The sequence below is a fragment of the Electrophorus electricus genome, chromosome 12, assembly GCF_013358815.1.
Source record: "Electrophorus electricus isolate fEleEle1 chromosome 12, fEleEle1.pri, whole genome shotgun sequence".
Taxonomy (NCBI): domain Eukaryota; kingdom Metazoa; phylum Chordata; class Actinopteri; order Gymnotiformes; family Gymnotidae; genus Electrophorus; species Electrophorus electricus.
The window spans coordinates 4,567,463-4,588,979 of record NC_049546.1 but is presented as its reverse complement, the minus strand read 5'-3'; the positions used below and the strand labels follow the sequence as shown (position 1 = coordinate 4,588,979).

Below are 21,517 nucleotides of genomic sequence, written 5' to 3'. Positions count from 1 at the left end.
AATAAAGATTTGCACACATTGGAACTGCTTTGCGTTCAGCAATAGACAGCCCTGGGAGGGAGAGTGGGGGGTTGGGAGACATGCTGCTCTTGCCCCCTACTTAGTTCCTCTCATTTTCTCTTCCGTCATCTGAATTTGGTTATCCCGGGAATGTCTGAGTGGTGGTAGCAGCTTTTCAAGGACTGGCACAGAAAATGTTTTACTTTGACCACAATTCTTTGCCATGTTGCTGTTTTTCCCCCTATCCTGTTTTTTTTTTTTTAAATTTAATTTTTCTCCGTGAAGGTTTAAAAAAAACTTACTTTCCATAAAACGAGCCTTTTGATCACACCACTGTCTAAATTCCCTTCATTTGTCACTCACAAAACAGTTACAAATAAAACGTGAACTGAATTTAAATGGCTATAAACATACATGATCTACATGTTTATTGTTTTTTGGGAGGGATGGGTGGGGGGGGCTTGTCTAATGCAGTCAGTTGCAGCATTACAAAATCATGGCCTTGATCATGAGGTATCATTTAAGAAATGGTTCTCTATGTAACATCAAAGCAATTATGAGGGGTAGATAAAGCGACTGTTGGACAAAAGGCTTGTTGTCTGTTCTGAAATCAAGTGCCAGGTATACTTCACTTAGTTTCACACTATGTAAGCATTCTGGGTTGCCCCATAGTTCTATGTGGAGGTCTTGATCTACTTTATCTAGATCAATAGTAGCTGATGTACTATTAGCCATAGTAGGTCTGACCCTTCATCTGTGTTGCACATCAGGTTAGTCTGAATTATGGAGCTGGGTTTGTAGCTAAAGCCGGGCTCTGTGACCTCCATCTCGTACTCTCTCCTCATGCAGACACTGAGAGCTCAGGAAGGTGTGGTCCAGGTATAGGTAGGTAGTGAGGAACTCTGGGAAATCACTCTTTTTCACTACCTCCAGGAACATGGTAATGGCTGTCATCAATCTCTCTTCATCTCTGCATACAAAGAGAGGGGGACTATTGATTGATTAATTGCACCTGAGAGTAAGGCACCATACTTGTTCACAGATTTATTTTACTGAAGTATCTTTAACAGCTGTTACATAATGGCTATTGTACCGTTGCGTCTGACAGTGTGTTGCTGCCCTCAGATCAGCTACCAGGTCTTGTGCCAAGCTCCTCACCATCCCACAAGACACTGTTCTCCCATCATCCTCCAGTTTCACCTGGTGCCGGATCCACTGCCACACCTGAGCCAATTAGACAAAGTCATTTAGTTGGTGGTGCTTTTAGTTGTTCCGGTGCTTTTTGTTGGGTTTCACGCAAACCCACCTGAGATCGTGAGATCTCTGCAGTAGCTGAGTCCTCTACCTGGCCCCTATAGAAAAAGTGCCCTCTTCCTGCAAGACATAATATATACAAACGTTTTACATCAGGATGTATAGTTAATAAATTGCCATTTTATTAGGTCACCCTATCTTATAGGTACAATAGGTTATAATGTAGTTACACACTGCAACCTGTTTTTTGGCAATTTGCCAGCCTTTACACATCAACAAATGATGAATAGTTAACAGATAGCTAACACATATTATACATCAGATGGGTTGACTGTACACCTTCAAAGAAGTTTTTTTTTTTTTAATGAAGAGTGCAGCTGAAGAGGCTGAAACTAACGGGGTTTCAGTTTAAAGTGATAGTTAAGATAGTAATCACTGAGATTATTACTACACTGTTTAGTATTACCTCATTTACATATTGCTCATCAGCCACCTCTAAGCCAATATCCATTAGCAGCAGCATAAGGATTTGTGTGTAAACACTCCCCATTGTTTTGTTTTGGGGTTTTTTCCTCACCTGAAAGCCAAGCTTCGATGAACAGCACACCCACAGCAATGTTGTACATCAACCCATTCAACGTCACTCCACCCTGCAGAGAGACACTCTTATGAGTCATGATGTGATTAGTTATGCAGAAAGTGCAAATCACAGGCTTATATGCTAAATGGCATCATGTGACTGTATTTGTCTTATGGTAGTTTTTCCTGAGCCAGTTTGTCCTTGCTTCTAGAGCAAGTGTACAAGAATTCAGCGTTCTTGAGTGATCGGTTCAGGTGCACTGAAATGTGGAACAACATTCTGCATGAACTGCATAAACCGTTTGTCGCATCAGAAAATGCCCCTTTAACCATATCAGCATGGGTTTGCTCGGTGCCACACAACTCTCTTTCGCAACATGCACTTTTTTTTTTTATCTGTAGCATCACTCTTGGACCAGGCCTGCAGGAGCTCCACTGACCGCTGGCATAGTCAGGAGGTCTTCAGGGGTCACAGTGAGGCCAGCCCGCAGCTGGTGGAGTTGGCTCTGGCTCTTGGAGTGCTGCTGGAACAACTGAGTTGGGGGGGTTGGCACAACACACATATGAGCATATATCAGTGCTGACACACCCAAAACTAACTGGGAGTAATCATGCAATTAAATGCAATTAAATAAATAAATAAGTAAAACTAAGTGCAGAACCATGTCTGGCTCAGAGAAGCAAGACGCATTGTGCTGACTTGTGGAGATATCAGCGTGGCACTTACTCTTTGCATGGGTTCAATCAGGTTCACATCATACACCATGAAACCATCAACTCCAGCTTTAATTTCCAGCAGCTTCAGCCTGAAGAAACAGAAATGTAGATGAGATTAAATGGTACATAACTGCACTTGACTATCTTGAGTGGTAGTTTATTGATTACTTGCTAATGCTGATGGTAATTATTGTAAATATTATTAAGAAAACCAGAGAGCAAAGAGTTTAGAAGAAAAATAAAATGAAGAAAAACCCAGTTGCATATATTGTGATCATTGTGGTTTTATGAAATGTTATTGTTTAAAAGGTGGTTTAAATATTTTTTTAAACAATAAATAAGATCTTATTCCAAGCACTGAGTAGATAGAATTATTCTTAACAGACTAAGATTACACCTTGTTGCAAAGGTAGGTCAATTCTGCACTGTAATCTGGCATCATATTTACTGTTTCTTGCCTGGTGACTGTATTCACTACAGTCTTGTAAAGGGCACTCTTGCTGTCTCTGGGCAACAGCAGTGCTGCCATGCCGCCTGTTGCCAAGGCACCCCTGCGGTGACACGTCTGCACCAGCAGGTCCATGTAGCTGCGTAGGAAATGCTTCTCCATGTTCACGTACTTGCTGCGGTCAGGGAGCAGGAAATCTGGCCGGTGACCTGGAGGAGACAGGAGTGCAGCTTCGACGCAACTGTTTCAGGCAATCTTACATGCTTATAACCTTAAGTCATGTCTGGAGTCATTAAACCTATAGGCTGACCGAATTTGTTTACAAAGGAAGCCGAGTAATCCCAGATGCCGCAGTTCAGACCCGCAGAGTGTTCCCGCAGTTCATACAGAATCTCTTCCATTTCAAACGAGGCCAGGACACACTCTATTAGAACGGTTGCCTTGGTGCTGCCCACTGGCAAGCCGAGCTATCACAGATATATACACACGGTAAATCACAGGTTTGAAATATCATGAAGTGCAGACAAAAACTTGAACAAAAGCACACTTCTTTACCCTGTCCTCCGTCCAGACAAAAACCCGATTCCACAGATTTGCCTCCAGATAGCTCTCAACCTAAAGATGACAAATTATTTTAGAAAAAATATCGACAGCGACTGCTTCTGGAGAGCCAATCTAATTCGAACCAATACACCAAGATCAGTGATTATATCTCTGTAAATTTCTCTTGTTTCTACTATAGTGAATTTCATTTCCCTTTGCAGATTTATTGTCTGCTTTAAAGGATAAATGTAGCCCTTAGCTTAGATGATCACATTGTGATTAGGCACTGACCTTGGACAGGTAGAAAAAAGGCCCACTTTCAGTCTCGAACAAATGCTTTGCGTTGTGGAACATGAGCAGGCCAAAATCAAAGAGTGGACCAGGGACCTCCCGACCCTTCACCTATGTATACATAGACATACACACACCCTGTTTGAACCTAGACAAGACAATGCAATTCTATAAATCAATATGAAACTACATTAGCATTCATGTACACTTTAAGTTTTATCAAACCAGTCAATCTTATAAATCAGTACCAGCATGTGGTGCTCCACCATGTTCCAGGCACGGGGACGGAGCATAAGAACTGGAGCTTGAGATATGGGTGGTGCATCTGTTTGAGGGGCAGAAACAAAATGTAGCAGGTTTTATTTAATCTGTCAGAAAACCAGGAATAATTCATTAAATTCTGATTCTTATGGGCTCCATATGGTTCAGTTTATAAAAAACATTCTAGAAAGATGTGCAGGAAAACTTGCCATCAAACTGGTTGTGTACAGCCATGTAAACATTATAGATGCCTTTTATCTGATTGTAGTATGTTGGACAATTGCCATCATCAAAATCTACCTACAGAACAAAACAAATTAGAAGCATTGGAACAGATCTCCAGTTTTAAATTAAATATGGGCAAGACTTTTTCAATGTAGAGTAGCTGCACTTGTGTGATATCTGAGAGCAGCGCTTTGTATCAGTGTCCTTACTTGATTGTTTATTACTTACTTGTATTCCTTGGGCTGGAGATCTGAGGCCCTGCGTCAGACGCTTTGTGTCACAAGGTGAGAGATCACCGATGTCCACATGTCTACACTGCAGTCGGGAAGGGACAGGGCTGACTCTCCAGGAGGGGTCGTTGCGAATGTGGGCTGTGTCCTTTCTGAAGTCTGGCAGCTCTCCAGTCAAATCTAGCTGAACCTTCCGGAGGGTTCTCATCTTAAGGACCTTAGGCATAAAACGGGAAAATGTCCCTGTAACTCTCTTGGACAGCTATAGACACTCTATGAGCTTATAAACATATTAACCATATCAGTGGGACTTTCATGATTAGTGCCTCATCGTTTACAGTTGCAGTTATCATTTTGCTGTAACATCTTAAAAGTTACATCATATAAAGGAGACTCGGATACTGTATGATTTTCAGATCTTTTGTAATCTTTTCCACAATCTTTAATGTCTGTATTTTTAAGAATTTTATTCTGATAGAGCAACCAGTTATTAAGACCCTAATCTTCATAGATTAGGATACAAACATTTATAAACATGAATATGACCCATAAATTGCTGTCACTGCAGACAATGCATTTTTTTCTTTGTTATATACCTTGTCAACCTCTGGTTGGAATGTGGAGCACAAATCAGACAGAAATTGCAGAGCCTCACTAGTGAAGAGTGTCTGAAACTCCGTGGAAAGCCCTGGAGGAGGTGGCTCCAGGTCAACACCTTCCACACTTTTAGGTTCCTGTTTGCCAAAGTGTGGAACTCAGAAGGGTTTTGCATTTTCATGGTTGTTCCCAGAATGCTTCGGTAATAGTATTTCAGCATTAAGACGCTCAATTAACATGAACAAAGGTCTAACTGTATTACATTACTTTTCTCCCTCTCTAATTCAGAGCACAAACTAATAGCATACTTTGTCGTTTTTCAAATTAAAATGCTAAACGGAAGGTTTAATGTTCGTTTTGCTTTAAAATGGTAATAAGATTAAAGATATTACGTCTTTACAAGACAACAAATTGAGAAGACTTGCCAGCATTCTCCTCGGACGCTAGGTTGCTCCTAAGGTGAACTTTGGTATGGGTCATTTCCCTTTTGTCAAGCGAAACATGGTGCAGTTGTTTGTTTGTTTTTGTTTTGTTTAATTTTTTTTCATCTTTGCGGTAATGTTTTTTTTTCTGATTTTAAGTTAATGGTGAAGTTTGGGAAATTTATAGAATCTGAAATTGTTGATTAAATGTATTTAATCTGAAATGAATGCAAATCTGTAAAATGTATATAGTCGCTCAAATTAAACGATTTACGATTTACATGGCTCAAAAAACAATGGAAAGTGCTACTACTAATAAAATAATCTTCTACGAAAGCTTTTCAGTGAAAAATAAGATTTACTACAGACGGGATGTTCCTCCGCGTGCAAAGTCTCGCGAGATTGTGTTATGTAAATATCGTACGTGGCTAAAAACCAAAACAGTGCAGTGTAAGTCCGGACGCCGACACCGATGAGGATTTACTCTTATCAGGTCAAATAGTGCCAATGTTCTTTAATGGCGCTTTACTTTGAATTCGAGTAGGTACTAATTGCAGCTCAGTTATTTATGTCCAGTTATATTTCCCGAGGTTGTCATCATTGGTTGGCTAACTTGCAGAGCTAGCTAGCGGTTAGCAGTTAACAGTGACTCAGCTAGCTGGCTGGCTATCGTAAAGCCTAGCTGGCGTTTGATCACACACATAAATGGTCACCACATCACGGTGAAACATTCGTAATTACAGCGAGTAAACACATAGACAATCAAGATGACAGATGCTGAATCTTCTCTCGAATTTAGTACGTCCCTGACGAGCTCTTTGCTGCCGCCTCCCCGAACTCGGATCTTCAAGATCATTGTAATTGGAGACTCCGGGGTCGGTAAGACCTGTCTTACGTACCGGTTCTGTGCAGGCAAATTCCCAGACAAAACCGAGGCCACGATCGGGGTTGATTTTCGGGAAAAGGTAATTGAAATCGATGGAGAGAAAATTAAGGTAAGCAGTGAGATCTAAATAATGATCTAAACTTGCTGGTTACATATGACGTAACGTTTAGCGTGTGAGGTAATCTAACAACATTTTATTTTTGGAGGTGACGCGTCATTTAGCTAGCTTATTGATTTCAGCATTTTGTTTCCATATCTATGGCGAACGACATTATTTGTCACAGTTTAAAGAAATACTGCCCGAGGACTGTGGCCCTCCAGGACCGTACTGCTCAGCCTTGCTCTGTCATGTGCAGATATTAAGATGCTCGCTGTGTCTATCAGAAGCTTCCATCGTCAGCTCTGTTTTTGTCATGCTGCTACACACTGACACTAAATCTCTGTGATCCTTCTCTGTTACACCTTAAAACACCCACACGCCCTCTGAAGTGGACAATCTTTCTGTCAGCATGAGTACTCTCCGTGTTTCTCTTTTGCTGTTACAAGGACAAATGTTATTCAACAATGTAAGGGGAAAATAATTGTTTTCTTTGCAAAGCCCTCTCACAAAATTCTTTCTGTGTCCCTTCTTATCCCACATTATTAATTTAATTAAAATCTCTTCAGATCACTAAGCTTTACTGGCATGGGCATGTTTGTTACAGAATTGCAAAAAGCATCACTAAAATGATCAAATGAAATGAATTAAAAGATTAAATAAGTATTATGAAAAGATAAAGTGTGAAAGACACGAGAGAGAGAGAGTAATAGGAGAAATTGAAGAGAAGAAGGAAAAAAACCTACATGAAGGTATTACTGTCCTTGTCTGTCTTTCAGGTGCAGCTTTGGGACACTGCGGGTCAGGAGCGCTTCCGTAAGAGCATGGTGCAACATTACTACCGCAACGTGCATGCCGTCGTGTTCGTCTATGATGTTACCAGTGCTGCCAGTTTCCGTAGTCTTCCGGCGTGGATCGAGGAATGCCGGCAGCACGCCCTGGGCCAGGAAGTGCCCCGGATCCTTGTGGGCAACAAATGTGACCTGCGCCATGCTGCCCAGGTGAGCACAGAGCTGGCGCAGCAGTTCGCCGATGCCCATTCCATGCCCCTGTTTGAGACGTCGGCCAAGAATCCGCATGGGGCTGAGGATGGCAGTCACAACCACAGCGACCATGTGGAGGCCATCTTCATGACAGTGGCACACAAGCTGAAGTCACAGAAGCCGCTGGTGCTGAGCCAGCCAGCCGTGGGCAACACAGTCACTCTGAGGAGGCAGGATGAGGGGGAGGAACCACGTGCCAACTGGGGCTGCAACTGCTGGAGGAGTTAGCAAGAAGCAGGGCTAAATCTCTGTGCATTTACTATACAACTGAAGGGTGAGGGGTCCCTGCTTTAAAGTCAGGAGTCAACCAGGAGGGAATTGGAGGAAAGGAGGTGGACTCAGACACTCCTTGGTCTTTTTTTTTTTTTTTTACGGCAAAGACGTCAACAGTGGTTGTAAACTGGATGAATCGGTTAGGCTGAGGGATTAGATTTAACAGAATGTTTTATGGAAGCAGGTAAACTGCTTTCTTGGCATTATAGCGATACTTTACTATGTACACACAACAATCTTTACTTGAAGTTAAGCCTGCAGGGATTCTCTGCTCTGTTTGCGTTGGAAATGATTAAAATTCTTTAGAATTAAAAGCATACCGCACTTAGGACGTGTTGAGGACATATTCCATCAAGGCAGTGTCACTTGACAGACAGTTGCTTACAATGTTGACATCAAACTTTCTAGCTTTGAGTTATGCTCAAGGCATGTCACATTACACCACTGGATCATCTAGACTCTGGACTCCTTTTTTTTAAACATTCATTGAGCATTGAACATTGGCTGGTTATGAAGGGAAATTCAGGAGCTGGGTTCCAGGGAGCGCACTAATCTTCTCTTGTTGGAACAGCGTAAGTCGCTGTTGCAAACTTGGAAGTCTTTTTCTTTCCTTTGTCTTTTACTACAACTGTCACTATGAAACTCCACTGGTCAGTAAAAGTTGAAATGAGCTCACCAAGTCCTTAGCACAGTCCTTAGTGTTTTAAGCTATGACGTGTGTAGGTTAGACTGCTCATTAAGGAAGGTGTGGAAGAAAACCTCACTGTCAACACATGTTCCTATAACCAGTGTTAAGCTTTGTATGTCATACTCAATAGTAACATTACGTGGCCTTGTGCTTTTCCAAAGACCCTAACAAAAAAAATTAGGAATGGTTGCTTATAATGTGCAGCACAGTTCCAAATAGAACAAGCATTTCATATAATGCACTGCATTTACTCTGTGCATGGCCCTATTATATCACTAGAGCAGCAGTATGAAGCTTCGGTCTTTCTCCCAGCCAGTAACCCATTACTAGATAAATAGATGTGCATGGCTTTGGGGCAGCTAAAATGGCTAAGGTCTTAGAAATATGTACCCTCCGTGTGAGCGTGTTACCACAGCAGGCCCTGTGGTGGGCATGTTCAAGCATCCCTGCACGGTGGTGTGTGGTTTTGTTTATTGTTTTGGGGAGATTGTTCATCTAAAAGAGCTTGCAGAATGCTACAGGAGCTCATGACTTATAGAACAGTTCCATCTCTAATGTCATCATTCAGCATCCCTGTTTGTTTTGCAAAGAAGAATAGTGGGTCTGAGGTTGTGGTGGTCTTTATAGAGTCAGAGTATTTCAAAGCTAGCTACTATGTACTTGTAATATCACAGATCATCATAGGATTCTAGAGTGTCACCTATTTTGCAGTTAAGATGTATTTTTTGGATGCTGGATTGGTTGGCTGGTGAACATTTTGCTTTTTTTTGTTTGCTTTACGAAAGTAGTAGTAGTCCATGTTCTTTTCATTTGAAGTCAGCATGTACATTGCTGTGAAATAGACCAGGCCCTGTCCAAAAACCAAGATGTATGCAGTGGGTTTAACTTTATGCCAAAATATGTTGATTTAAAGCACACTGGGTCAGCCAAGCATTGTCTACACACATCACTTTCAGTGCCCATGAACGAGTCATGCACTTCAGACTTCCTACGCCACATGGACTACATCAGGACATCTTTTAGTCACTGACAGGACAAAATGGAGCCAAATCAGATCTTGGTTAATTGGTGTTTGACACACAGTATCTGCCTGTTTCAATGGGCTTGGAAATAAAGCGTCCAATACATGCATTCTGACTTGTTTCATTTTTGTTAGGAGTTTGTAAAGAATCATTGAAGGCTAGTCATCTAGTGAAAGAAAAAAAATCAGAGTGTGCTAAGAGGTCCAGCAGAATACACCATGCTGTGTTTTTCTGATGATCTTACATTACCTTTAAAAAAGTTTGCAACCTGTCCTGAAAGCAGTTTCATAGGACACACAAAGTAGATAACACACTGTTCAGCAGATGGAAATTATGATTAGACTTACATGAACTGCAGGATGTTTTTCTTGGATTAAAATTGTCCCAGGTAAAAGCAAAATTGTTTATTTCAAAAGTATATACACACAGTACCGATGCTGTATAAATTAGTTACATTAAAAGCATTAACAAGCAAATCTATATACACCATAGTCTGTAAAAAGGAACAAGTCAAAACAAATCAAATGAATCAGGAAGTAGACTGCAGTGTAAAAAATAAAACCCCAGAAAAATGTAAGTGACATTTCTCTTACTCTCAGGGATCATGTGGATCTGCATAGGGTCCCTTAGGGAAAGTATGTCTTTACAAACCAAACAGAAAATAACAAATGGTAATTCTTCCCAGGAGCGCAGATTATAGTTCTTAAGACAGTCTGCTATAAGGAGGAAGTGCAAAACCCTTGTCCTGGTCCTGCTCAGGGCAGTGCTCCTTGAATGATGATGATAGCGAGTTAAACATACGCTCCTCTCCTCCTGCAAGAGATTCAGCAGGGTCTTATTACACTCAGTCACTACACAGCCTGGATTACCATGGTGGCACAGAATAATAAAGTGATTGAATATAACATCAGCCACTTCTCATTGCATTATCCCCTGCTCCTAGTGATTTACTACCCCACATGGTTCTAAACCAAACCAAAAATGCCCGACTCAAATATCCAGTTCCTCATGAATAACTGGAGCATGAATACATCTCCAGGAGCAGGGTTGATGCTCCTTTTTTAAAACCACAACATGCATCAGCCTCACCATGCCAGGAGCAGACAAGATCAGCTGAAGCAGTCTGGTCACTCTGAGGAAAGAGAGCTTCCTGTAAGGCACATGGACACATTAAGTCAGACCAAGAGTTTTGTTGTGCCATGGAACAAGGTGGTGCAGTGGGTACTCACCATACCAGTGGCTGCGTCATAGCAGCCACAGAGAGGAAGACTGCGGCAGCCCACAAGTGTGATGAAGGAGGAGAACATCAGTGAGCCGACTCCAGCTAGCACCATGGTGCTGTTAGCCGCCTTCACCATGCGGCTCAACACGAACTTCTGCATGGGACACGGGGTGGTGAAGAAACCAACCTGCCATTACAAATGTACTGCTGCAGAAGTGGGGAGATGGTCTTTAGCTTTAGAGCATGGCCAAGAGGTAGTTCCGTTTCTGAGATCCATAAGTGTCATATTGCAGCAATGAATGTAGCCCTGAAATTGTAGTATACATTAATGGAGGAGTTGTGCGAGTACTTAAGCACTTTGAGGAGATATCAATTGGTTGAGTGCTAGGGACATTTCCTCCACAAACATACTTCATATGATGTAGGGACCAATATTCTACTTGATCAAGCTCACTGTATCATGACCAGAATGGGGACAATTAGAGCAGAGGTATTCAACTCTGGACCTTTTATCCACTTTCCAGGCTGGGATTTTATAACTACTGATATTAAATTGTATATTTAATGTAATTATTTGGCCACTGTGATCACATCTGGCTGCTTGGTAAAGAAAATATAGAAACCTGTAGTACCATAACTTCAAGGGCCGTTTTGAATAACTGGTCTAAGACAAAACGAGCACTAGTGACTGCAAAATCCATAACCTGCTTTTGGAATTGTCCAAATTTGAACACCTCTGAATTTATGTAATGCGGAACAGATGAATGGAGGTAAGGAGTCAGAATGGCCCGGCAAAACTGTACCACTTCAGGGATGTAATGGGGCTGGAAGAGTTCATCATCCTCCTCCCCATAGTTGAGCGTCACACCAGCATACACAAATACAATCACTGTTGCAGCGTGGGACACCACAGAGGACACGATCATGGCATTCACCTGAGTGTATGAAAACAAATATGACTTTAGGTTAATTGTAACCAGCAGGTTCACTAAACACTTCAGCATAACTATCAAAAGTGTTTCTTTATAGATAAGATACCAACTTTTCATGTTAGGGATGTTGTCAAAATATAGATGATTATTAATATTTTCTATATATAATCATTTCACAGTACATTTTTAGATTTTAGTGCATACATCAGTGACGAAAACAGAAACTAACCAGGACTGGATTTTTCTTTTGGGAGGCAAAAAGCGCAAGCACGCCAGGAATAGCCATGATCTAAGCCAGCGAGGAGGAGATGTACAGGTTAATTTCAAACAGGAAACGAAACATGTTTCTTTGCCTGGACTAACACCAAAATAATAATAATAATAATAAAAACAAAAACAAAAACAAAAAAACACGAATAACTTGAGGGCAAAACCAGATAAACTAGTGAGGTAGGAGTTTACTCACCATTCCAGCCCATAGAGGGGCCCTTGTTTTACTCAGTGTGGTACTCTTGCGGAAAACTGCGTCCAAAAATCCGCATACCACACAAAGTCCGGCACAAGCCACCTGAAGGATGCCCCATACAACCACAATCTTCTGGTTGAAGGTAAAATACCTGTAGCGGTCCATTCTGGAGTGCAGGCCGTCTTTTAAAAACTCTGGACTAAACAAACACATAAAAAGCGTTTTGTTCCCTCAGGCTTCATTCTAGGATGTTTTATTTTCTGTAGAACCACGCCAAAAATATTTTCACCACGGCAAAGTGATAATGTGAATATAAATAACATGAATATAACATTTCAATCTTGATTTATCATTACCTTGAATTGAGGAACTATACTACAAACTTTGGCTACCGTGGATCGTCTGAAATAACTTCACCTTTTTATGCGCTTCAAGCGAAATTAAGAGAGACGGGTGAACATTTTGAACGCCAAACAGAAAATGTTTTGTTTTATTTTAAGGAGTTACCTGTATTATTCTCTCCGCGATGCTTTACCACTTCCTGTCCGCTTTCTTTGGAGCATGAGCGAAAGGTCAATTGCAGTTGCTGTCACTTATTTACCTGCCCGCGCATGTGCAGTGTACACGCCCCCTTGGTACGGTTAAAGGTGGGTGGAGAATTATTTGATGAATGATATTAGTCATGTGATAAACCCACATTTAGCCTTAAGGGATACATTTTTATCTGAATGGCGTAGATTTTAATATCAGAGCAACACAGCAAGGCAATTTATGATGTTTTATTTTTTTATTGATAAATCTTGGTTTAGAGATATTGCATATCAAAGGCCTTGAATTAAGTCCATATAAAGTTTTTCCATAATCATCTGCCAAATACCAATTCATACACTGCTCTTTCCCACACAAACACAACGTGCTTGGCCACATCTCCTCATTGATTTTCCAGCTAATGCAGAAAATCTAAATATTTACAATGTGTAAGTAATTATAATACTGTCTTTCCCCAACACCCTTAGTTTCTGATTTAAGGTTAACTAGCAGTGCAAGTAACCATAAGATTAACAGCCAATGAAAACTGTGCCACAAGAGTTTAAACTACTCGTTACTCATAATGGGTGCACAAATGATTGTTGGAGTCATCATAAACCATGTATTTAACTATGGATATATGAGTTTCTTAACAGCCAAGGACTCATCCACATACTAAAGATCTTGCTGTCAGAGGTTAGCAGAGCAGCAAAGAGCACCTGTTTGGCTCATAGTGCATAGTTCTCACTACACGTTATGGAGCAAAGTCACACCACCTTGGGCTTCAGTCAGTCTTTACAGTCTGCAATCTTACACACAGGTCGCAGGTGTTGGGACCACACATCATAGCACCTCCACAATGAAGAAGATAGTCTCTCAGGTTGATCAGAAGGTAGGTGGGAAGAGGACTTGCAAGCAGCCTAGCGGCTTAGCTTCTGAATCAAAGAAAGTAAACAAAACTGCACAGTTCTAAGATAGTGATAAAGTATTAAAAACACAGTTGTTTGTTAGCACTAGCTAACATCAACAAAGGAAAAGGGCAGATTTGGAGAGTCGTGTAGTAGCAGTGTTTGGCATGATGTGAGAGGTTTTTGGACGCGTGCCAGGGGGAGGCTTTTTAACAAGTGTCCAGCACTCCTCCCCTTTCCATCTGTCTCTCCTGAAACTCACGCAGTTCCTGTTTGTACCAGTCTGGAGCCTCTGGAGCCGAATTCCCAGAAGGCCCATGGTCATAACCATAAGCAACCGTGAGTTCCTCATCTTTCTGAACTGCGCAGATTGTACGAATGCACTTTATTGGCCCAAAGCGTGGATGCACAAACCTGACAAACAATAAAAAGAAAATCCTTCAGTTGTATACATTCAAATGAACATGACACAGACATACTCCAGGGGACTGGGGGAAATGATGGGAGGCTCTGCAGTTGTTTATGTTTTCCTCACTCTCTCACACCAGTCTGACCTTGTCAGCTGATTATCAAGCTTCCACATGTTGAGTTTGGGCAGGGAAAATGCAAAATATGCAGCAAACTGCCTCCTCAGGATTGAGGATTAGATCCACTAAATCTGGCCTACACAACACCTATGGAGATGCATTTGTACAGATAAAAGAAGAATGTGCCTATGTGGCAAAGTGGAGTGGTTTCTGGTTGAGCCCCTAACCTTTTTTTTTTTTTTTACTTTATTAAACGCACATAAATCCCTGCTTGTACCCCAGATCCATTTCTGATCATACTTTTAGGGCTTGTGATTTGCTATAAAAAGTGATTGATATCCCTCAAGTAATTGCGATCATTCCATACAATATCATTTGGAAATAAAGGCTTGGAATTTCCCTTCTGTGATCAACAACAGTAAACCAGTCTGCTCCCTCCAACTCCTTCATCCAAATACAGGCAAGTCCACCATAACCAGTAACATAAAAAATGCTATGACGATTATAACGTTTCTTTTGTGGGTCACATCGAGACAAATAAGTAAACATAAGTCTTTTGAATATCTGGGAAATGGTATTTAACCTAATTTGGTACATTATATAATGCTTGGAATGAGACTTCCACACTCACGGGTCGTATTTGCAGTTTGGGGTAAAGGAGTGATTGGCCTTGTGTCCAAGTGATGCACAGTAATTTGTTGTGAGGTTGAATGGTTCAGGAACATCAATCACTGTGTCTTCATCCAATGAAATGGTGTTACCATTCAGGGACCAATCCCGACGATCCACCTGTCAATTTAACCCATAATCTCAAATTATTATTATCATCATCATCATGTATTTATTTTTTTTCCCACCAAATTTAGTAATTTAATGTTTCTAATACTGTGTGTACTATTCTCTCTGCATCTCCCAATAGTCAGATTTCCCCCAAAACATCTTGACACTTTTTGTAAGCCATCTTTGGTTGGTCATGACATATATTCAAGTCAAAGATTATCAGACTAATAGATCAGTTACAGCCTTAAATGACTAATCTTATTGCTCAGAATACAGTCATGTCATTACTAAATAATGCCCATTCCCATCTACACATGTAGAGGAAAATATTGTTAAATAACTGAACAGCAATGTGACATTCTGCATTTGAATATGTGAGACACATGTACTGGTTAATCATTCACCATTTTTAACATGCAAACATTTTCAAACAAACAAAGAATTATTCATATATGCATCCAAGTATTTAGTTTGCAAAACTGCATTCTGATGTGACAGCCACAGCAATTTAAGTAAATCCTGGTTTTAAATTTCACAAGATAATTTTAAATAAGATTTATTTTGCCCTTCATGTATTATTTATGGTGCTGGAACAAAAAATACTATTTATTCTTTATAAAGAATACAGGCATCCATTATTAATCACTGCTCTCAACTAATATAGGTAAAGACACTAAAGCAGAAATTATGGACAAAACCAAGAATGTTTTTGCAGACAAACATTTACCCTTTTAGAAATTTTAGAAATTCAGGTTTACATGTTTTGCCACATAGTGTTGATATAAACCACACAAACACACCTCTGAGTGTGTGATGCGCACTCCATTGTAAAAGGCCATTACAGTGTTTGCATCTGCCTCAGTTTTGGCAAACAGCCCTTCTCCTGCTCCTGAGATCAACGACTGGCCCACATACACCCTGTTAGAAAGACACATATGGTAATGGTTCAGAACTTTCTGTTGCACGGTACGGTCTTTCTTTTTATGCAATTTAAAGTATTGTTAATGTATTTTAAGTATCATAACTAGTTTCCTAGTTCCCCAGCACCACCAAACAGACAAATCTCAAATATGTCACTCAATTTTTTAAACCTGTGGCACCTTCTTCTGGTGCTAAAGGGATAGAGACCACTACACTTTGATTCCTGCTTTAAAAGACTTGATTCAACATATGAGCTGATTATCAGGTTTAGTATGTATATTAGTCCAAGCAAATCATCCACCTGCACAAAATTCCCACCCTTCATGACTGGAGGTGGGCACTTTATATTGAGCCATGGTCCAAGAAGAAAGAACATGACTGGATGTTAAGAACAAAGAAGAGGCTGGTGCGTTGCTAAGATAGAAGACACCTTGTCATCCTTGTTCCGCTTGAAATCCATAGCCTATTGTTTTCTTGGAGACCTGTAGTCATGGTTGGCACATGGCACGACTGTAGAGAAGGAATCCCAATGGCTGTACTCCCCTCCTCACTGCTAAGTGATACTTTTGTGGGTGTGCCTCTCAAGGGCACTCACAAATGCTACAGTCACTTTCTGAAATAATCTGAAATTCACTACAAGCCAGTGTGTTAAAGTTGAAGCTGCTACAGACATAGAGAGTCTAGATTGTAGAAAATCTTGGTGTATACCAACCGCTGGCTCTCATAGGGGTCTGGTAGCATTTTGTGCCCAGCAATACAGGAGGAAGTGGATTTGTCATAGGAATAAACAGGACCTGAGAGAAACACACAGAAATAATCACAGCAGTTATCATGAGATGCCTCCTTAAAAAAACAAAAATATTCAAACATGTCACATATTTTTAACCTGACACACAAGATAAAAACAAAGAAAGGAAATTTAGGGCTCTGAAGAGTCTGCGTGAAGAAAACATTACTGAAGTTAGGTTTGCCATTACTGAATGATTCAACACTGAAGTGAGGTTTGACATTACTGACTGTCCAAGTCAACAGTGAAGTGGGGTTTGCAATTACTGACTGTCTGAGTCAACAGTGAAGTGAGGTCTGCCATTCTCCTGACTGGTGAGGGTGGCTAATCGAGCCTCGATGAGTTCTCCATCCACGAAACTGCCATACAGAGCCATGCGTCCATCAGGGTAAATGTAAGCCACTGTTTTGCCCGTCAACTCCCCATCCTCATTGACTTCCCCTACCACACAGCCCCGATCCTACACAGAGGAGGGAACCTTTATGTAATGTTCTGCATTGATGTCTTTTGCAATGCGTCTGTGTGTCTACTGGTTATCTGTGTACTTTATACTCAGCATTCGCTGCTGTAGCGAGACCTACCAGGTAGTAGACCCAGCAGATACCGCAGCGAATGTTGTCCTTGTATTGGCCCCTGAAGACAAGGTGGCCTTCTGGATCGAACTCCTGAGCAGGCCCATTGAGCTCACCATCCACATATGTCCCATGCAACGTGCCGCCATCCTCGTATGTGTACACTCCCAGCCCGTGGAGGGCATCGTCCACGTAGAAACCCTCTAGCATACTGCATTGGGAAACAGAGCAAAAAGGTAAAGAAGGATGAGATGTTCTGAACTACACTGCTTCCATCCACAACAAACCTTTTCTTACATGCAGGCCTACATGTTTTCAACAATTTTTTATACATCAAGATACTGTTACAAATGCAAAGAAATCGAAAAACTAAAACCAGCATCTATAAAGAGATTGATTCTACAATGAACATCAATTTCAATGACAATTTAAAGTTATCAACTGTTTCTAAGAAGAAATAATGAAGACCAAAGAAAGATTAATTTGGCCAGATTGTCAGTACCCATTTCATATGACTCACAACAAGCCAGTTACAGCTACACTGCCCCTGATAGTGTGTGTATGTGTGCGCGTGTGTGTGTGTAAGACACTGACTCATCTAAACATGATTCATAATCACGTCTGAGACACCAGGGCAGCCATATCTTGGATAACTGTAAAAAATAACACAAAGTAGCTGGAAATTATCAGTGAACACCATGTTAACGGCGTTGTCCATACGGTCTCATACCTGCCATCAAAAAAGAAGAATTTGCCTTTTCCATTCTTTTCCCCATGAACAAAGTGTCCCTCAAAACGGTCACTGGATGAGTAGGTGACGGTGCAGAGACCATGGGGAAGCTCATCTTGGTCCATTGGCCCTGAGAAGACAGGACATGATCAGTCATCACAGTAAACACAAGCCCACCTACCTGCTAACACACTCACAGCTACAGCTACATTTTGTACCTGTCATAGCACTAACATCCCCCCCCACATACACACACAATTGCCTGTAAAATTTGGCCATGAACAAAAAGAAAAAAATTGCACAACTAATCAACCTAAACTGTCGCAGACATGGTCATTAACCATCACATTCATAGACAATGAAATGAAGAGCCGTTTGTCATCCAACAATCCACTTATTCTCAAGGCCTGCTCAATATTATATTTTTGTACATCATAAGAAGGGCCAACACAATTATTATTATTTTTCGATTGAATTTCAGGGCTAGTGCACTCATGTTGGGTATCGGGTTGTCTTCGCATCAATAGTCCCAACATCAGAAAGTATAAATAGATTCCGAGAGCACATGGGAAGACGTCATCCCTATTACTGCATTAGTTAAGCCCAAACAGTTTATAGATACTTTAAAACATTGACATGATCACTTAAACAATGTTACTTTAATATCGTGTAACCTGAAATTTAAAATACGAAAAACTGTTTTCATGCAAATATGATGAAATAAAAATGAAAGTTGCAAATGAAGTCCTTAAAATCGACGTGTAAATGAACAATCCAAGTATGAACAGACAGTTAAATCTTAAAAGTAATTTGGGATTGAGGCAACCAGAGTAGGTTTGGCTCCGTCGTTTTTTTTTTAACCCATTAAAATTAAGCTCGTAAAATCAGGCGTGTGAACCGTCTCTCGGAGATCCTTTGCTGGATCTCGCACTGAAATAAATCTCGGTGTCGACCGAGGAGGGACTCCGTTAACGCGGGCCTCCCGGCTGGGCAGAGGTTCGCCACACACGCACGAGATAGCATTATAAAGTTGTTAATACACCCTATCTTTAAAAGTACGGAAAGTATGAAAATTCCTTAACTTACGCACATGTGTTTTGTGAATAGGGATCTGCATGTCGTACCTTCTACGACCTCTTCTACATTGTCGTCATCGCTGTCCATTTTTTTCCGTTTGGACTGAAGCAGTTTCTCCAAAGAGAGCCGTCGTTATTGCCCTCGTATTTGCTTGGTCATAGCAAGTAACTTGCGAGAGAGTACAGCTCCCGGCGTGAGCGGGCTGACACCACACACACACCACTCCGACAGGAAGGGAGCGTATGAAAAACCCAGACGCGGCGCCGACCCTCTGATCTACACATCACTTACACTAGCCACATTCGCACACTAATGCCATGAAAATCGGATATCCTGAGCAGCTTTTTTATAAGACCAACGCACAGGGTTGTACAAAGACCCTTAAAGGGAACATTGCCGATTTAAAAATCTTTCATCGATATTAACATGTCGATTCACGATACTTCCGTATTTATCTCGCCATTACACAAACTCCATAAACCACGTTTTCTCCTTTATTCGAAAAACTTAAGAATCCAAAAGCAACACATCTAAATGTAGATAGACAGACAGCTAGCTAGATACGTTTGTTGATCCCTGAGGGTAATTGTGACAGTAGAAAGAAATGCATGTTAAGCACAGAGAATACTACAAACACCATAAAGTCAAGCTGCCATATAATAAGTGATAATCAGGTAAATGATAGGCATGTCAAGTGATTAAAGTGTCATTGACCAGAATAGAAAAAAAAATGACACTTCAAAGAAACTGCTGAACAGCAATGGCTAGTAGAAAGATGAACCTATTCATCTTTATTTACATAGCAGTTTTAAAACCAGGTTTACATTGTGCATTGCAGATAAATATGGTAGTTATACATTCTGAAATAAATAATGAAGTGCAGAAGTTACATAGAACATGCAATCACTGGTTGTTTAAAAGCTTTTTTGAACAGACAGGTCTTAACCTTAAAGCACTGTTGAAAGGATCACCAAGATTTGAGTTTTTAGCACCTGTGCAAAACTCCAGTTTCAGTTTGCCGTTTCAAATAACCAGGAATTAGGTTGTCTTTATTCAGATGTAGTCTATAGTGACACATACAGGCCAACAATTTTTGTAGCAGATTAAGTGTCTTGTAGTCAGCTGTATCAAAAGCAGTACTGAGGTAGAACCAGGTTAGTTCTCTCACCACCAGAACCTCCCCCGCCCCGCCCCTTAAATCTAGTGCAAATGCCTAACATTTCTCATGTAGAGACTGTTGCAAGAATATTAAGATTATTTAAATGCTTTCTAGATGGATGTTTTTATGTAAAACTCTGCCACTGTACTGGCAGAGTTTTTTCCTTGTTTTAAACATTTATCTGCCAGTAAAGTGAACATTTATAGTGAGAGTTACATTCAATACGTTTTAACTTTAAGATATTCTTGCAGTGCTTCTTCTTGCATCACTCCAAGATCAGGCTTCTATGCAATGAAGAAACTAAAAGGCATACAAGAATACCCCCCATTTAAGCTATTAGAGTTTTGATCATTTCATAGTTATGATCCCACCAGGAACAGGCAGAGGTATAATGCAATTGCAGGAGGCAGTTTATTAAATGAGGACTCACGAACACAGAGAGTAAAAACCAGGCATAAGGCCATAACTTACCACAATAACCAACAGCTACAAGACAAACCCACAGGGCTTAAATAACCAAGACAATTAGACACTAAACAAATACAGGTGAACATGGGAACAGCAGAAACTAAAACAAGGAGTAGAATAGAGGAACAGATGTGGGCGGAGAAAACAAAACTAAGGCATGGAACCAGGGAGTGCAGGAAGACAGGGAAACCGTGACATCAGGGACATGAGGAGGGTGGCCATTTGTGACAATAGTTGGATAGAAATTGTCTGTACCATCCAGAATTTAGATCTGCCTAGGAAAGGAATATTTGGAGTTGATCTATAGTTGCTGTATTTTAAAAAGAAGTACATTCTCAAACCATTTCACTGCGAGTTATACTGTGTATGACTATGTATGTGACAAATAAACCGAACTTGAATAAGGGAAAGAAGGAGTGTGTCCTGTGTCTTAGATACACAAAACTGACCTTTTAGGAAATCGGAGAAAGTTTTCAGCTGGAGTTAGAACTATAATAAGAGACATATCAATAGGCATGACCACTGCAGTGCACCCTGCTGGCCTCACAGTGGCGCTGCTTTTGTTCCTAGGCCCTGGGCCTTATTTGCAGTAACACATTTTATCATCTTTTTTTTTTTTTTTTTTTTTTTTTTTAAATAAATAAGAGAGCATGAGTACAAAAACACAAAAGAAACATATATAAAATCTTTAATTACGCATGTTATAAATATAACATTTATTTTTAAATGTAACTTTGTTACCAAAATATGGTGTTGTGTTGCCTCTGTAAAATAATATTTTCTTTAAAACAAACCAACAATAAACAAATAACAATACAACGTTTGGTCTGTTTAGTTGCACAGTATTTTATGGAGAGCAGGTAG

General features: G+C 40.6%; 4 protein-coding genes across 11 annotated transcripts; 1 reads left to right on the top strand and 3 right to left on the bottom strand.

The window, feature by feature from the left end:
* Positions 1–429: 429 nt before the first annotated feature.
* mlsl (malate synthase-like) lies at positions 430–5,824 on the bottom strand. The gene is made up of 15 exons (XM_027016677.2): positions 5,571–5,824; positions 5,145–5,282; positions 4,547–4,765; positions 4,303–4,393; positions 4,081–4,157; positions 3,833–3,943; positions 3,554–3,613; positions 3,309–3,465; positions 3,009–3,207; positions 2,561–2,639; positions 2,274–2,366; positions 1,832–1,904; positions 1,307–1,374; positions 1,094–1,224; positions 430–970 (listed from the first exon to the last, which is right to left on the bottom strand). Exons 1-15 carry the CDS (start codon positions 5,574–5,576, stop codon positions 802–804), a joined length of 1,671 nt encoding a protein of 556 aa, XP_026872478.2. The 5' UTR covers positions 5,577–5,824; the 3' UTR covers positions 430–801.
* Positions 5,825–5,988: 164 nt separating this feature from the next.
* rab33ba (RAB33B, member RAS oncogene family a) lies at positions 5,989–9,681 on the top strand. 2 transcript variants are annotated; one of them, XM_027016679.2, is made up of 3 exons: positions 5,989–6,107; positions 6,367–6,562; positions 7,330–9,681. In XM_027016679.2, exons 1-3 carry the CDS (start codon positions 6,085–6,087, stop codon positions 7,819–7,821), a joined length of 711 nt encoding a protein of 236 aa, XP_026872480.1. In that variant the 5' UTR covers positions 5,989–6,084; the 3' UTR covers positions 7,822–9,681. The 2 variants fall into 2 exon arrangements, with proteins under 2 accessions (XP_026872480.1, XP_026872479.1); XM_027016678.2 differs by having other exon boundaries at positions 6,010–6,562.
* A 284-nt stretch (positions 9,682–9,965) lies between these two features.
* Positions 9,966–12,795, bottom strand: zgc:113425 (uncharacterized protein LOC541425 homolog). The gene is made up of 7 exons (XM_027016680.2): positions 12,704–12,795; positions 12,197–12,395; positions 11,960–12,019; positions 11,602–11,733; positions 10,806–10,952; positions 10,666–10,726; positions 9,966–10,389 (listed from the first exon to the last, which is right to left on the bottom strand). Exons 2-7 carry the CDS (start codon positions 12,359–12,361, stop codon positions 10,280–10,282), a joined length of 675 nt encoding a protein of 224 aa, XP_026872481.2. The 5' UTR covers positions 12,362–12,395; positions 12,704–12,795; the 3' UTR covers positions 9,966–10,279.
* Positions 12,796–13,575: 780 nt separating this feature from the next.
* Positions 13,576–19,300, bottom strand: setd7 (SET domain containing 7, histone lysine methyltransferase). 7 transcript variants are annotated; one of them, XM_027016733.2, is made up of 9 exons: positions 19,036–19,300; positions 17,975–18,079; positions 17,814–17,872; positions 17,229–17,430; positions 16,918–17,107; positions 16,573–16,654; positions 15,740–15,857; positions 14,791–14,948; positions 13,576–14,046 (listed from the first exon to the last, which is right to left on the bottom strand). In XM_027016733.2, the coding sequence occupies exons 1-9, from the start codon at positions 19,111–19,113 to the stop codon at positions 13,842–13,844; spliced, it is 1,197 nt and encodes a 398-aa protein (XP_026872534.2). In that variant the 5' UTR covers positions 19,114–19,300; the 3' UTR covers positions 13,576–13,841. The 7 variants fall into 7 exon arrangements, with proteins under 7 accessions (XP_026872534.2, XP_026872535.2, XP_026872536.2 ...); XM_027016734.2 differs by having other exon boundaries at positions 19,040–19,299; XM_027016735.2 differs by having other exon boundaries at positions 19,074–19,298.
* Between the last annotated feature and the right edge of the window lie 2,217 nt (positions 19,301–21,517).